This window comes from Pelodiscus sinensis, chromosome 1 (genome assembly GCF_052426305.1).
Source record: "Pelodiscus sinensis isolate ZL-2025 chromosome 1, ASM5242630v1, whole genome shotgun sequence".
Lineage (NCBI taxonomy): Eukaryota > Metazoa > Chordata > Testudines > Trionychidae > Pelodiscus > Pelodiscus sinensis.
Window position 1 is genome coordinate 113,512,208 of NC_143052.1, and position 13,488 is coordinate 113,525,695.

General features: G+C 45.8%; 1 protein-coding gene across 1 annotated transcript; it reads left to right on the forward strand.

Moving 5' to 3' along the window:
- The first annotated feature begins 1,875 nt into the window (after positions 1-1,875).
- On the forward strand, positions 1,876-8,462 carry LOC102462288 (perilipin-3-like). Its single transcript, XM_089769502.1, has 8 exons — positions 1,876-1,940; positions 2,473-2,555; positions 2,960-3,155; positions 4,057-4,139; positions 5,892-6,144; positions 6,566-6,762; positions 7,027-7,149; positions 7,652-8,462. The coding sequence occupies exons 2-8, from the start codon at positions 2,490-2,492 to the stop codon at positions 8,048-8,050; spliced, it is 1,317 nt and encodes a 438-aa protein (XP_089625628.1). The 5' UTR covers positions 1,876-1,940; positions 2,473-2,489; the 3' UTR covers positions 8,051-8,462.
- The last annotated feature ends 5,026 nt before the right edge of the window (positions 8,463-13,488 follow it).

A 13,488-nucleotide genomic window follows, 5' to 3' on the forward strand; every position in this document is an offset into this window, starting at 1 on the left:
GACACACCACAGAGTGCACCCACTCCCCCGCCAGAGCCCTCAAACAGCCCAACTCCTGCCCCAGCCGAGTGAAAGTGAGTGAAGGTGGGGAAGGGTTAGCAATTAAGGGAGGTGGGATGGATCTATCACGAGGCAAGGCCTTGGAGAACGGGCAGGGCATGGGCAGACCTTCAGGGGAGAAGTGGAGCAGCAAGCAGGGCAGGGATGTTGGGTTTTGTGCAGATGGAAGGTGAGCAATGGTATCTTCCCCCCCCTGCCTGCTGAAGGTCAGTTGTGTGGGAAGGGGAAGAGCAAGGGTGAAGTGTACAATGGGGAGAGGATGGAATGGGGTAAAGCCAGGAATAGGCAGAGAAGGGGTCAAGCCCCTCCTGTGACTTAATAAAATGGCACCTCTGGCACTGTGGTTTTTGGTAGCACAGCATTCTGTGCCAACAATACTAGACTAAGGCAGGGATTTATGAACCCTGCAGACAAATTCAGTTACTTGGAAAATTACATCTTGCAAGTTATATGACAAAATACGCCTGGTAGGACTCATTCTGGGAAACCCCCCAAGCAGCCAGCGGATTTGGGCATCCCATCCAGACTTATGTTTCTGTGATTTTTGCATGATCCAAGGTGGCTGGTCTTGAGGTGATAATGTAGCTAATCTCCATCAAAATCTCTATATCTATATTAGAAATGTGCATTTTTCTGACTGTCCATGAGACTGTCCATCTGTGAGTCTTTGTAGCCATGTAGAATACAAACATTTATTTTTAAATGGCAGCTGAGATTGATCTAACCACATGACGGGGCTTCAGGCATGTTGCTCTTGTGTCTCCATCTCACTCTGCTCATGCCCAGGGTGTGTCTGAACCTTCCTGAGAGGGGCCCAAGGCCAAAGACCCCAGCAGAGCAAGCGCGCTCCCGTCCTGAGCACCTGCACTGTCCGCTCTGAGTAGTACCTCACACAGGCAGGGCTTGGATCGTGGGCAATCCCAACAGGAGAGCAATGAAGGAGTGACAGAAGTAAACAGTCTTCTCCCTCCCATTCCTTTAAGGGAATGCATCCAACTTTTTTTCTGAGTGGGGGCTGAAAGAGGAGAGAGGGAAGCTATTCCAGTCACAATGCCCAACTCTTGTTCTCAAATAAAATGCTTTATTATCTATCTAAGGCAAGGGAGGGCATTTGGCCCAGCACCTCCCTCCCCTAAATCTGCTACATCGCTCTCCTGCACCTTTACCCCAGGTCTCTACCCAAAGCCTCTACACCCCTGCTCCTGCACCCATACCTCCTCCCAGACTCTACACACAAATCCCTCGTGCCAGGTCACAACCCAAACCCCTGCACTCACTTAGGCTCCCCTACCCCAGGTCACAAGACCCCCTGGATCCTACATCTCCTCCTTGCATCCCAATCCTTGCCCTAGGTCACAACACTGTTCTTCACCCACAGTCCTTCAGGCCCATGACTCTCTGCAACCTTGCCCCCAGAGATGGTTTATATTTGGTTGGTTTTTAAAAGATTTTTAGGTTTTTCAAAACAGAAGTAGAAGTTCTGTTTCAATATTCTCCTCTTTTCTCTCCCTTTTCCCATTGGATGTGACAGTGAATGTCAATGGCTGTTTAAGTCACAAAGGTGCTTTTGAAAATTTTGTACATGCTAACTAATAACTGTATCAAGGCAGGCTGTGGAATCAAAGTGAGTTCAGCTGGGTGACAGCAAAAGACTCAGTGGGATTAATTGGAATCACCTGTGGTGAAGAACTCACTCCCAAACTTTGCAGTCCCCAAGGGATTTGCATTCTCTTACTGGTCAGGGAAGCAGAAGCCGTCTTTTCACAGGCTCCCTGAACTGTCAATCCTCAGTGTTACATCCCCTACACGCAAACCAGGGAGTATATAAAATCTTGCCAGATGGTAAAGGGAGTCAGGCAGTGTTTGGAGAACTGAGAAAGGTCAGTGGGAAGGGAACATGCTGATAATAAGGATTTTTAATTAGCTCTTGTTTGTTTCTACAATTCATTAGCTATAGCTGTGCAATTATGGTGCTAAGCAATGTTTGGCTGTGGGACTATGTTTATAGTGTTAAGAAGCTGCAAGTAGAATGTGGGTTGGGAAGTAGAGTCTGGGGCCCTTAATGTTAGATGACTTTTTTCATGCAGTTAAAAGCCAATTACTAGCTTTAGTAGTACCTACCATATATTTGCTGCCTTTCTTGGCTTTATGTAAGTAGGTATCTTTCAATAACTCAGTGGTATCAGACTAATCTGTACCAGAATGGAAATTTTTTTTTTTGTAAGTAGTGAAAATGTACTTGGCTCACTAAAGAGCAAGTATTTCTCTAACTCTGAGCTCCTCCTTAATCTGTTGGTGGAACTACCATTTGGTTTCACTTCTTTGTGCAGGAGACCATTGCAGACTCTAGGGTGCTATAATTCTAGGGATAGTTACTGCTGCTAATACAGGCCTTTCTCTACCTTCTTTCAGGCATATCTTACAAAACTATGACTTCTAATGGGGAAAAGACAGATGTGGCATCCCCAAAACATGGGGAGGAGGAAGAGCAACAGGTAGGTACTTCATAAACTTTGCTAGTTAACATACAAATGCAGCTGATAGCTGGCTGTTATGTAATAGCAGGCTAAATGCATGAATAGCTTGATTTGAAGTAAACAAATTATAGAGACACTTTAGATTGATAAAACCCAATCACATGTTGGAAGTAGCTGTTAAGCCTCTTAGCAGTCAGCCTCTCACCAATCTCCTTTGATTGGGGGCTAACATATTCACAGGTATAGTCACCAGGGTTACCATATTTAAACTCTTTAAAAAAGAGGACATACTCTAGAGTGTCCTCTAGCTGTATGTACCAGCTCACATTAATATGGTTACCTTAACCACTTGACAAGCAATGGTTCAGTTCCAGGACTGGTAACTGCTTCCCTGACTTGTTTTTTTTCCCTTGCTTCACTAGAATGTCCTGAAGAGGGTGGCCAGTCTCCCGCTAGTCAGCACTGCCTGTGACCTGGCTGCCACGGCCTACACCTCCACCAAGGAGAGCCATCCCTATGTGAAATCTCTCTGTGACATGGCAGAGAAGGGAGTGACCTCCCTAACCAGTGTTGCAGCCAGCAGTGAACAGCCAGTTTCACCTGCACTTGAGCCTCAGGGTAAGTAAATTGTGGCCACACCCCTTTCCACATGTGTATGTCGAGAGGTGGCATCAGTAGGGTCTTGGGATCAGCAGGCCTGCAATGCTAGAAATGTGGGCAGCAGTATGTGTGACTGTAGCAGTGATACAGTAGCCCATGGATACAAACAACACTGACTAGCGGATAATGAAGGGGGTGGTTGTTTACATGAGTTGCCGCTGCTGAATCTATACAAAAATCATTGCTTGGGTATTTCCATATCAGGAGCAACTCCCTTTGAGAAGGGGATCTAACTGCAATGAACTCACTTAGCAATGGAAAATGCTCAAACTAGTCTCTCATCAACAGAAGTTGGTGCAATACCTTACCTACCTTGTGTATCTAAGACCACTGGACAAACACCGCTATTACAACAATACTGTAAACTGAGGCTAAAATTGCCCAACAAGAAGTTCTCTAGTACCTGACATCTAGAACACACATCTCACTCTTGAAGAGGACACTTGAAAAGTAATGCCTAGAATGTTTTGATAACGAATTGTGCAGTACACACATGGGAGGGGAAACATTTTCTCATGTCAGTCATAACCATCTTGCTTGGGTAACAATGTGAGGAAACTACTGGATACAGTGATTATTCATGGGGGGAGGAGGCATTTACAAAGAGCGCCTACCTTGAAAAAGGGAGGGAATTTTTCTTACGTGGGAAAAGAATGAGAAAATAAGATTCTCTGCCTCACCAGTCCCCAGCAACCTAGTCTGATTACAAGTATCAGTGTGTAGCACCTGCTACCCAAACTACTGCTGCCTGAACCTAACTAAGTCTGTCTCATAACAGGAAACCTGGCTCAGATCTAAGTATTGCAAAAGCAAAACTTTAAGCATTAAAGTAGCTACATTATGGTGTCTTCCTCTGCAGTGGCAACAGGGACTGAATCTGCTCCTGAAGTACCGGACAAAGGGGAGGAGAATCTGCCAACACTTCAACAGACAGCTGAGAAGGTAACTCTCAGCACACAGTGACATGGCCGGGACATAAAGCAATAATGGGCTGCTTCTTCCAACAGTGGACCACTCCATGCCAAGAGGAGATGAGGTGGCAGCAAATGTCTATAGAACTCTGGTCTATGGCTTCCCAGCAAGATGTAGGGTGACCACATGAGAATTTTAAAAATGGGACTGTCCTGCATTTAAGCCCTCTGGCAGGACTCCTAATGCTTTTCTTAAACAAAATACAGGATGACTTTCCTATCTCTCCCCTACCAGTATTGGTGGGGCCTATTGCCAGCTGCATCTCTAACAGCTGCCTGCTCTGTGGCAGTGACTGATGGTGACTCTAATGGGTGTGCAGGGAAAATCTGCAGTAGGTTGGGCAGTGCTAGTCCAATACAGATCCTGCTTAGTGCTTGATCTCAGACAGCAGGGACCCTAATTCCAGCCTGCACTGGCTGTGCATTGCAAGGTGCACTGGGTCATGTCTCCTTTATTTCACACCCTTCTCACTGGTCTCTCTCTGACTTGACCCATTGCTCCCCATCATCTCCTGTTGGATGCACCCCACTCTTAGCACTGTGTGGAGAACCAGTCCATGATTGGGGCACTTGGCAGGCTCCTTCCTTGCCTCCCTGCCTTTGTCTGGGCCAATATCCTGAGAAATTCCATGTCTCCCTGCTTTGGAACTCTGGCCAGAGAAGCCAAGCCCTGTGGGCACAAATCTTGCACAATGCACTAGCATGGAGAAATTGGCTTGCCAGCTAAGGTGCAAAGTCTGGTGGGAGGAAGACCTTTGCAGCTTGTTTATGGCCCAACCTTAGACTCCTCCACAGACTCTGCAGTAAGGTTCTCTGCACAATAACTCTACATGGCTTAACCCCCTCCTTCTTGCATTATATCTGGTGGACAAGAACCAGCTAGATCATGTAAGTGTCCAGCAGCAGCCTGGAGGTGTAGCTGACTCTGACACTGCAGGCAGGAAGAGATGAGCTGAGGTGGGGAATGAGCTCTGCAAGGATACTGGTTAGACCAATTTTTTCCACCTCCTCCACAGCTTGACTTTCCAGTCCCCTTCCCAGCACTAAAGGCTGTTGGTCAGACTCTAGCACTTCTCCCCAGATTAATCTGAGTATGTGACCAATACTTGCTCTAGTCTGTTCCATCCATGTGAAGAATAACTTAAGTGCACCACCACTAGAAACACAACCTAGCTTTGGGTGCTCTGCTAATCAGCTGAGTGGCATTTGGATTTTAGTGGCCAGCAAACATACAGCTTACAGGGAACACCATATATGAGCCAGCATATCCCTGCCATGTACCTGAGGAACACACATCAGCAGGAGAGATGGGTTTGTTCTGGAGCCCAAGCCAGGCATGGAGTGTGGAAAGGGCTGGGCAGGGAGGGTCTGGTTGGGTAGTCACAACTGTCCCTCCATGTGTTGCCTTCCGCATATGAACCTTATACTTAAGATTCAAAAAGAATCCAACTACTCAGTGTAATACAAGTCAACTTGTTTAAACATCTATGCAGCATAGTTCTGAACTCAAGTGAGTGACTAATGGCAATTTCACTAGCTTCCTACATTCAGCATGGGGGGGGGGGGGAGAAATATATCCCTCTAGCAAGATGCAGTTCTTCACCTGAAGCATTTGACCTGTGGGGCTGAACAGGTGGTAATCCTCCCCTACCCAGACTTCAACATGTGGTTTTAGTGCCCTGAATTTCTGGACAGTTACGTCTTTCTGGGTCCTTCTCTCTAGGCCATGTCTGACACACAGGAGCTGGTATCATCCAGACTGACAGATGTCAAGGAGAGCATGACCAGAGTGGTGGACATGACCAAGGAGGCCATGCAGGATGGTATGAAGACCACCAGATCAGTGGTAGCAGAGGGCATGAGCACTGTTGTGGAATCAAGAATGGGCCAATTGGCCATAAGTGGGATGGAAGCCATGCTGGAGAAATCTGAAGCGCTCTTGGATCACTATCTTCCCATGACTGAGGATGAACTAGGTTAGAATTCAGGAATGATGGGGCAATTGTTTTTGGAAGGCCAGAGCAATCTTTCCTCTGGTCCTGATTTCTCTCAGGTCTTCTCAGTCCTGTCACTTGATGCAGACTGATACTATAGCAATCTCATTTAACCCACATGCCTCTTATTTGAATTGGTTGGCATGTGCCCAGTTAAAATGACTTGAGTAACAAGTGGGGACCAGGTGGTACTGGGAGGATCCATCTGCACAAAACTGACTAAGGCATAGTCCTTATTCAAGAATGCAAAAATAGGTTTGGTCTTTAAAGTCTGAAGTTACTTCCCTAGCACTGGATGTATCTGAACTTCCTAAGACCTTACAAATGTTTGAGATAGGATTGGGAAGTGCAGACAATACTGGAACTTAATTTGAGTGAGCAACCTTCCCTTTGTTCCCTCTAGCGGAACTTGCAGAATCCATGGAAGGGGCTGAAGTGTCTGTGGCACAACCACAAGAGCGTCGCAGCTACTTTGTGCGTTTAGGTTCCCTGTCCACCAAACTCCACCAGCGCGCCTACCGCTATTCCCTGGACAAGATGAGACGCACCAGCCACAGCATCAGTGAGGCACTTTCCCAGCTTCAACAAACCATGGGATTGGTAAGAACCTCTTGTAGCTGAAGCCCTCTGACAAATACAGAAAGTAGCTGGTGGCTCTTTCCCTCTCCATATGCTGCCCCTCAAAGCAGTGAACCCTTCTCCATCCTTATGGACCAGGGTATGAAGTTTAGATGTCAGATGTGTGCTATGTGACCAGATCTTTTGCTGCATTGAGCATACCAGTCTTGATGGTTGGAGATGTGCCCTAAGCAATAGATCTGGAATAATGGATTTGCATTTACTGATGGTTGAATACACTCCTAGATTGACTACATCAAGCAAGGTGTGACACTTCCAGATGTCCAGGAGAAGCTCCAGCACATGTGGGTGAGCTGGAACAGAAGTCAGCCAGAAAGCAGTGAGATCTCAGACTTGGCACAACCAGAGGTATGTACATGGTCAGAAGCTGGCTACTAGTCTGGTTCTAGAAAGGCTGATCAGCTATTAATCCAGAGATCCACTTGGGTGGTTCTTAGGGTTTTTAAGGCTGATGTCCAAGCAAGCAGTCAAGACAGCTTTGTCATTACCAAGTTGATCATATAAGCAAACTATGTGCACAAAGGAATTCAGTCATTCACATGCATGCCTAAGTGAGGAACTCTGTTTAACATCTGCACAGCCTGTAGACATGTACTGTAGATCATGTGAACAAGGGTTTCCCTGGTTGAAGACACTTACCTAGCATAGCTCTGACCCAGCCACATGGCTTATGGCCATTGTTAGTCTGCACTGTCCCAAGCTGCCTCCTTTTATCTAAAGGAATTCGGAGTCAGTAGTTCCATCAGACTTTTTAATCACTGGCATGCCAAAATGACTGGAGGATGCAGCAGCAAGTTTGATGCCTTGTGTGGGGAATATTAACACAAAGCTTCTTCTGTCTCCCCACCAGATGGAGTCTAAGACTCTGGCCATGTCCCGCAGCATTCTCCAGCAGCTGCAAGATGCCTGCCGGGTGTTAGTATCCAGCATTCAAGGGCTCCCTGCCAACCTTCAGGACAAGGTGCAAGAGGTGTATCAAAACATGGGGGAGCTCCATGCTTCCTTCTCTACTGCCCATTCCTTCCAGGATCTCTCCAGCAGCCTCCTCACCCAGAGCCAGGAGATGGTGACCAAGGCTCAGGAATATGTAGATGAGCTGATGGCATATGTGGTGCAGAATACGCCTCTGTCTTGGATTGTGGGACCCTTCGTCCCATTGGGTACAGGCTCTGCAGGTTCCCTGGAACCACAAAACCAAGAAATGGTGGCTACAGAGGCAGAAGTCACAGCAGCATCTAAGTCTGATTAAGGATGACCTGCAAACACAAGGAACTCTTCCCTCATTCTTTGAATTGTATCTGACAAGTCACTATCGGTCTCCTTTGCCTTCATGTGCACTAGCTACTTCTGCAGCTCTCACATGGCTAGTACTTGTAACACCTGTGTCCTAGATCTCTCCTAACATATGGTGAGGATTCAGTCCTCCATATCTAGGAAACAATATGACTAATGTAGTTCAGCTGTCCTTGTGTCTCTTGGCTGACATGTTTAAATCTGAGTGAAGGATTGTTTTGACAAATAGCAATTTGATTAACTTAGGCAAAAGAACCATATGCAGCCTGAATAGCACAACCTAGCATGTTGTGACTGCTAGGCTGTATCAAGAAATCTTAGGCTGGTATTAAGTACAATCTTCAAAATAAAGTGTCATTGCATTTGAACAGTGGGCTCTCTTGTCATGTCTAGAAGGTGCTATCTTTGCCAGCAACTAGTCCTGCTCTTAGTTTCTCATTACTACCACTGCCATCGAATAGCCCTAGATCTACTATCCTGTTAACAAACATTGGCTTCTTGCTAAATGTGGAGCAGAAGAAATTGTTGTTAACACTATTGCACTCTGTAATAGAAGTACACTTGGCTTTCCATGCAGCCAGTTGGGTGGGGGAGAAGTAATAGTGCAGCTGGCTAAAATATCTAATGCTACTCTAGCACAGGTTTGCTTAGTGCTAGGGTTTGGGGGTGGGACAGAGAAGAGAAGCCTAGAAGGGATTGGCATGAGGAGCTTTTAGGTATAGGTGTCCCACTAAAGAAATGCATTCTGGTACAATCATGATCATCTTCAAAATCAGTTGGAGACCTATAGAGCTTTGATGTATAGCCAGCTTTGAATTGCTGTCTGAATGGAAAGGTTTTCAGGAAATGCTACCTGCTCATGCATAGTGACTTCTCTAAATTGAATACTCCACATATGGAAAAATCCCTTGGGGGGGGGGGAAGCTTTGACTTTCAAAGCAAGATGGCAGCTCAATTACTGAACAGACCCCATGCCTGCTGTATGCCACATACCTTTAAGAACCCATACTTACCAACTACAAGTCACTCATTACAGAATTACTTGAAAACATGCTCTGTAAATAAGAGGTTGCTTATTGTAGAGGTGGTGTCTGCTTTGAATACATAAGAACGGCCATATTGGGTCAGAGCGGTGGTCCATCTAGCCCAGTATCCTGCCTTCTGACGGGGGCCAGTACCAGATACCCCAGGGGAAGGGAACATCACAGATAATCCTTGTGTTCCTTTATCCATTTCCAGATAAAGTGCACTCCAAACAGGAAAATAGTGGGGGGGGGGGGGGGAGAGGGAACAGCATTCTACTGGTGATTGCAGGTGAGTAGACCAAATGTGGAGACCTGAAAAAGATAAGATTTCTTTGACAGGTGCTAATCTGTCTGTTGGATGAAGATGCAACACCTTGCCTAGCAATTGTTGCTAATAAGGATATGTCATTTTCTCCTTGCTAGCAAAGACTATGATTTATTTAAAGAAGTCTCTTAAGTTATAAGAATAATACCTTGTAATAATGCTAACTCTTTGTAGTAGCACTAATGCCATTTATTGGCAAGAGATATTAGCTCTAAGTAATCAGACTGATCTGGACTATATTGCCTAAGGCCTATGTTCTGTACTCTTTTCTTTTCCTTTTTCTCTCCTCCCACCTCATCATTGGTAGCTTCCTTTAGAGATGAGACAGTATTTTATATAAAATATTTTGATCTACATATGGTGCTCACCATTTATTTTAGGAGACAGTTTCTGATCTATCACACTTCTGTATTCTATAATTAAAGGAGTTACAATATCTGGGTTTCCAGAACAAGATATTGTGGAAATTATTTTTAGTTAAATCCCTTCCTTTTTGGTATCCTGGGCTGCGCCTTACATCATTGCTCCTGGAGAGGTTGTTTGTAAGTTAATGGTTTCCATGATTTTCCCCCCCCAAAATCTTTGTCTTACTATATAGGTCTCCTTCTCTCTACCCCCTGAACCAAACCCTTGTCTTTAAGTTATGAAGAGAGGAAGATGCATACCAAATTTGTTTGTCCTAGCTCTTACTGTTTAGGAGTTCTCGAACAAACTGGCAAATGGACAAACTCAAATCATATCTATAGTAGCCCAATGTCTGTGAGTCTGTAACACAGACATACATGGTCCTGGCTGTGTATGTCACCACCCCGCCACGCCCCCCTTCCCCTCCTACTGTGGTGCTTGGCTGAGTGCTGTTCTGCTCAGCTGGGCTGTGGCAGGGGAGCCAGCGGTGGCAAGGGCAGAGCGGTGATGTATACGGCCAGAGGGCGAGGCTGTGTATGTCACTACCCTGTGCCCCCTTCCCCTCCCACCGTGGTGCTTGGCAGAGTGCTGTGCCCCTCAGCCGGGGTGCTGGGGGGGGAGCCCAAATGGTGGTGTACATCACTGCCCCATCCCTCCTCCCCCACGGCAGCCCGGCTAAGCATGCAGCACTCAGCCAAGCCGCCATGGAGGGAGGAGAAGGGGGTGGGGCGGTGATGTACATGGCCCTGCTCTCTGGCTGTGTACATCACACGGGTAGGGTAAAAAACCAGACACCCTTGATTGGGGGGTGGAGGGAGCGGGACTGGCTGGGGGGGGGGAGAGGGAGCAGGAAGCAGAGCTGGGGGGGAGGTCAGAGGCAGCGTAGCTGGCCAGGGGAGAACGGGGGAGGGGTGGCTGGTGGGAAGCAAAGCTGGTCGGGGTGGGAGTCGGAGGCTGTGGGGCTGGCCAGCAGGAAGCAAAGCTGGTCGGGGGTGGGAGTCAGGGGCAGCGAGGCTGGCTGTGGGAAATCAGGAGGAGGAACTGGCAGGTAGGGAGAGGGAATCTGCCGGCAGGGAGCCGGACTCATGTGCGTGTGTGCATTCTTGACAGAGACAGAGGAGAGAGAGTGAGAGGCAGGAGGGGGAGAAGAAAAAGAGAGAAATGGAGTGGAGAGTGAGAGGCAGGAGGAGAAGAGAAAGAAATAGATGAAGAGAGAGGCAGAAGGTGGAGGAGAACTGAGAGAGAGAGAAGGGGAAGCAGGAGGAGGAGAGAGAGAGAGACAGAGTGAGAGACCGGAGGCTCAGGAGAGAAGACCAATGTGGAGGAGAGACCTGAAAATCCCATCTTAAGACCAGCTAATTGGCTAGTATATAATAGATTAACCAATTAACTGAGTTCAAACTGATAACTAATTTTCTGGGTGAATAATATTATTAAACTAAACACAGAACTATAGCAAATGGAAACAATGAATTTATACTACTATGACTCTTTGGGGTTGTGTTGATTGCTAACTTGGCTCCTGGACCACTGACTATCACTGGTGTATAATTTCTAGAGAGGCTCCTTGAAAGTCAGATAGAACCAAAAACAAACACGGCTGACTGGCATTGGAAACATCACAGAGCATGGGAACAATGGTTTGGTACTTGGGAGCAGTTTTAGGATCAAACAATAGTGTAGTTGTGACTGTCTCCTATTTCAAGAAACATTATAAAAAAATTGCACCTTCACAATATTTATTTCCTTCTTGCATTTGGTGAAATATTGCAACATTACCCTGATTCAGACATTTACCCGTCTCCAGAAGCTCATTTTACTAGATTATTATAGACTGCTTTCCTGTCAAATTTCAGGTCAAGATGCAATAAGTTTATCATACTGCAGCAATGCTTCATTCTCTGCTCTTGTTTCCTTCTAAGACCCATCTAGATGAACCCTCTCCCCAAGATGGGAAAGGATGAACAAAAAGGAAGAATATAGGAATGAGCTGCTGGAGTATATAGTGTACAGTACACCTCTCTGTTGGTTTGTCACCCATTGGTGCTTTGTGATACAGAACATAAGCAGACACATTTTGTTGTATTGGTGGAGTCTAAGAAGGTGCAAGAGAAACTGGACTGTAGGGCTGTGTCTACACTGGCGCGATCTTGAGCCAAAGTAGCTGCTCTTGCGCAAAAACTTGCTGCCTGTCTACACTGGCCGTGTGTTCTTGTGCAAGTAAACTGACGTTCTACTGTATGAAATCAGGGCTTCTTGCGCAAGAACTATGATGCTCTCACTCAGGAATAAGCCCTTTTGTGCAACTGTTCTTGCGCAAGAGGCCAGTATAGACAGGCAACATGAATTTCTTGCACAAGAAAGCCCTATGGTTAAAATGGCCATCAGAGCTTTCTTGCGCAAGAGAGCATCTACACTGGCATGGACGCTCTTGCGCAAAAGCACATGCACATGCCAGTGTAGACGTTCTCTTTTGGAAGAATTTTTGCACAAGATCATGCCAGTGTAGACATAGCCTAGATGTTTGGAAGCTGCTACAGGACAGAACTTCTCTGTGGTACTAATTCATTTGTAGAGCTGTCAAGCATTGTCATCTTTGTCAAACAAAAGCTTTGATCTTGTGAACTCCTGAAATTCATGGAATCATTTAAATATTGGCTGTGGGAGGGGAAAGGGAATCACACACAATCTGGTCTTGAGTTTGATTTTTGTTGGGTTACATGCATGATAAACAGAACCAATTTAAAACAGGGAAGTTAATAGATAGCAAACAGAACCTGCCATTGCAAATCCAGTAAATTGTTAGTTTCAGTTTCCCTTTCTTATAAGCAGACAGGTCATGAAGGACAACATTGTGATTTGCCTTACAGAGCCATGCAGGACAGTAAGGAGGAATAGTCTGGTGAGATCAGTGTTGCAGGGTAGGACTGGTATTCCCCTTCCTAATGTAGACGGGCTTAGAGTGGGCAGACCAGAAAGAAGAATACATATGTCTTTACTGTATGTCCTGTGACTCTTGCATAATACAGGTGTGATTTACCACTGTCTTGCACCTTCTGTAGTTGTAACCCACACACCTGCTGGGTGTGGTTTACTGTCCCATCTAATGGCATTGAGACCTCCTACAGAGAGACTAGTGAATCTGCTCTAGAACCTTAGCTGAGAGGAAGTGAGCTTTTAGTTCATGTGGTAGAGGCTCATGCACTAAGCTCCAGAAGTCCCAGGTTCATTTCCAGCTGTTGGCATTATATAGTTATTTAAACTAATGCACAAAGGGTGCAAAATAATGGCATATCAGAATGGTCCTGTAACCCATTACTTCTTCAGATCAGCAGAGAACATTCTGTAAGGTTGATCTTCAAAAGACATTCCACCTGAAGAAGTCTGTGAGTTTGCTAAGCCTTTGAGCTAAAAAACTTGGATTCTTTAGCAAAGTTAACACAGGATGAAGACTATGAAGTAGGGCTGGGTTATTTTTTTCATTATCATAAATTTGCCTAAAAATCCATTTTCAGGATATAGAAACTTTTTTCAAATGTCAGTAATAAATGGGGGCAAGAAATTGAAAGAGTCAAAGCAGTTTGTTCTGTTCAGTTCAAAATGAAACATTCTGAGTTTTCATTTCTACTAGTTTCTTTT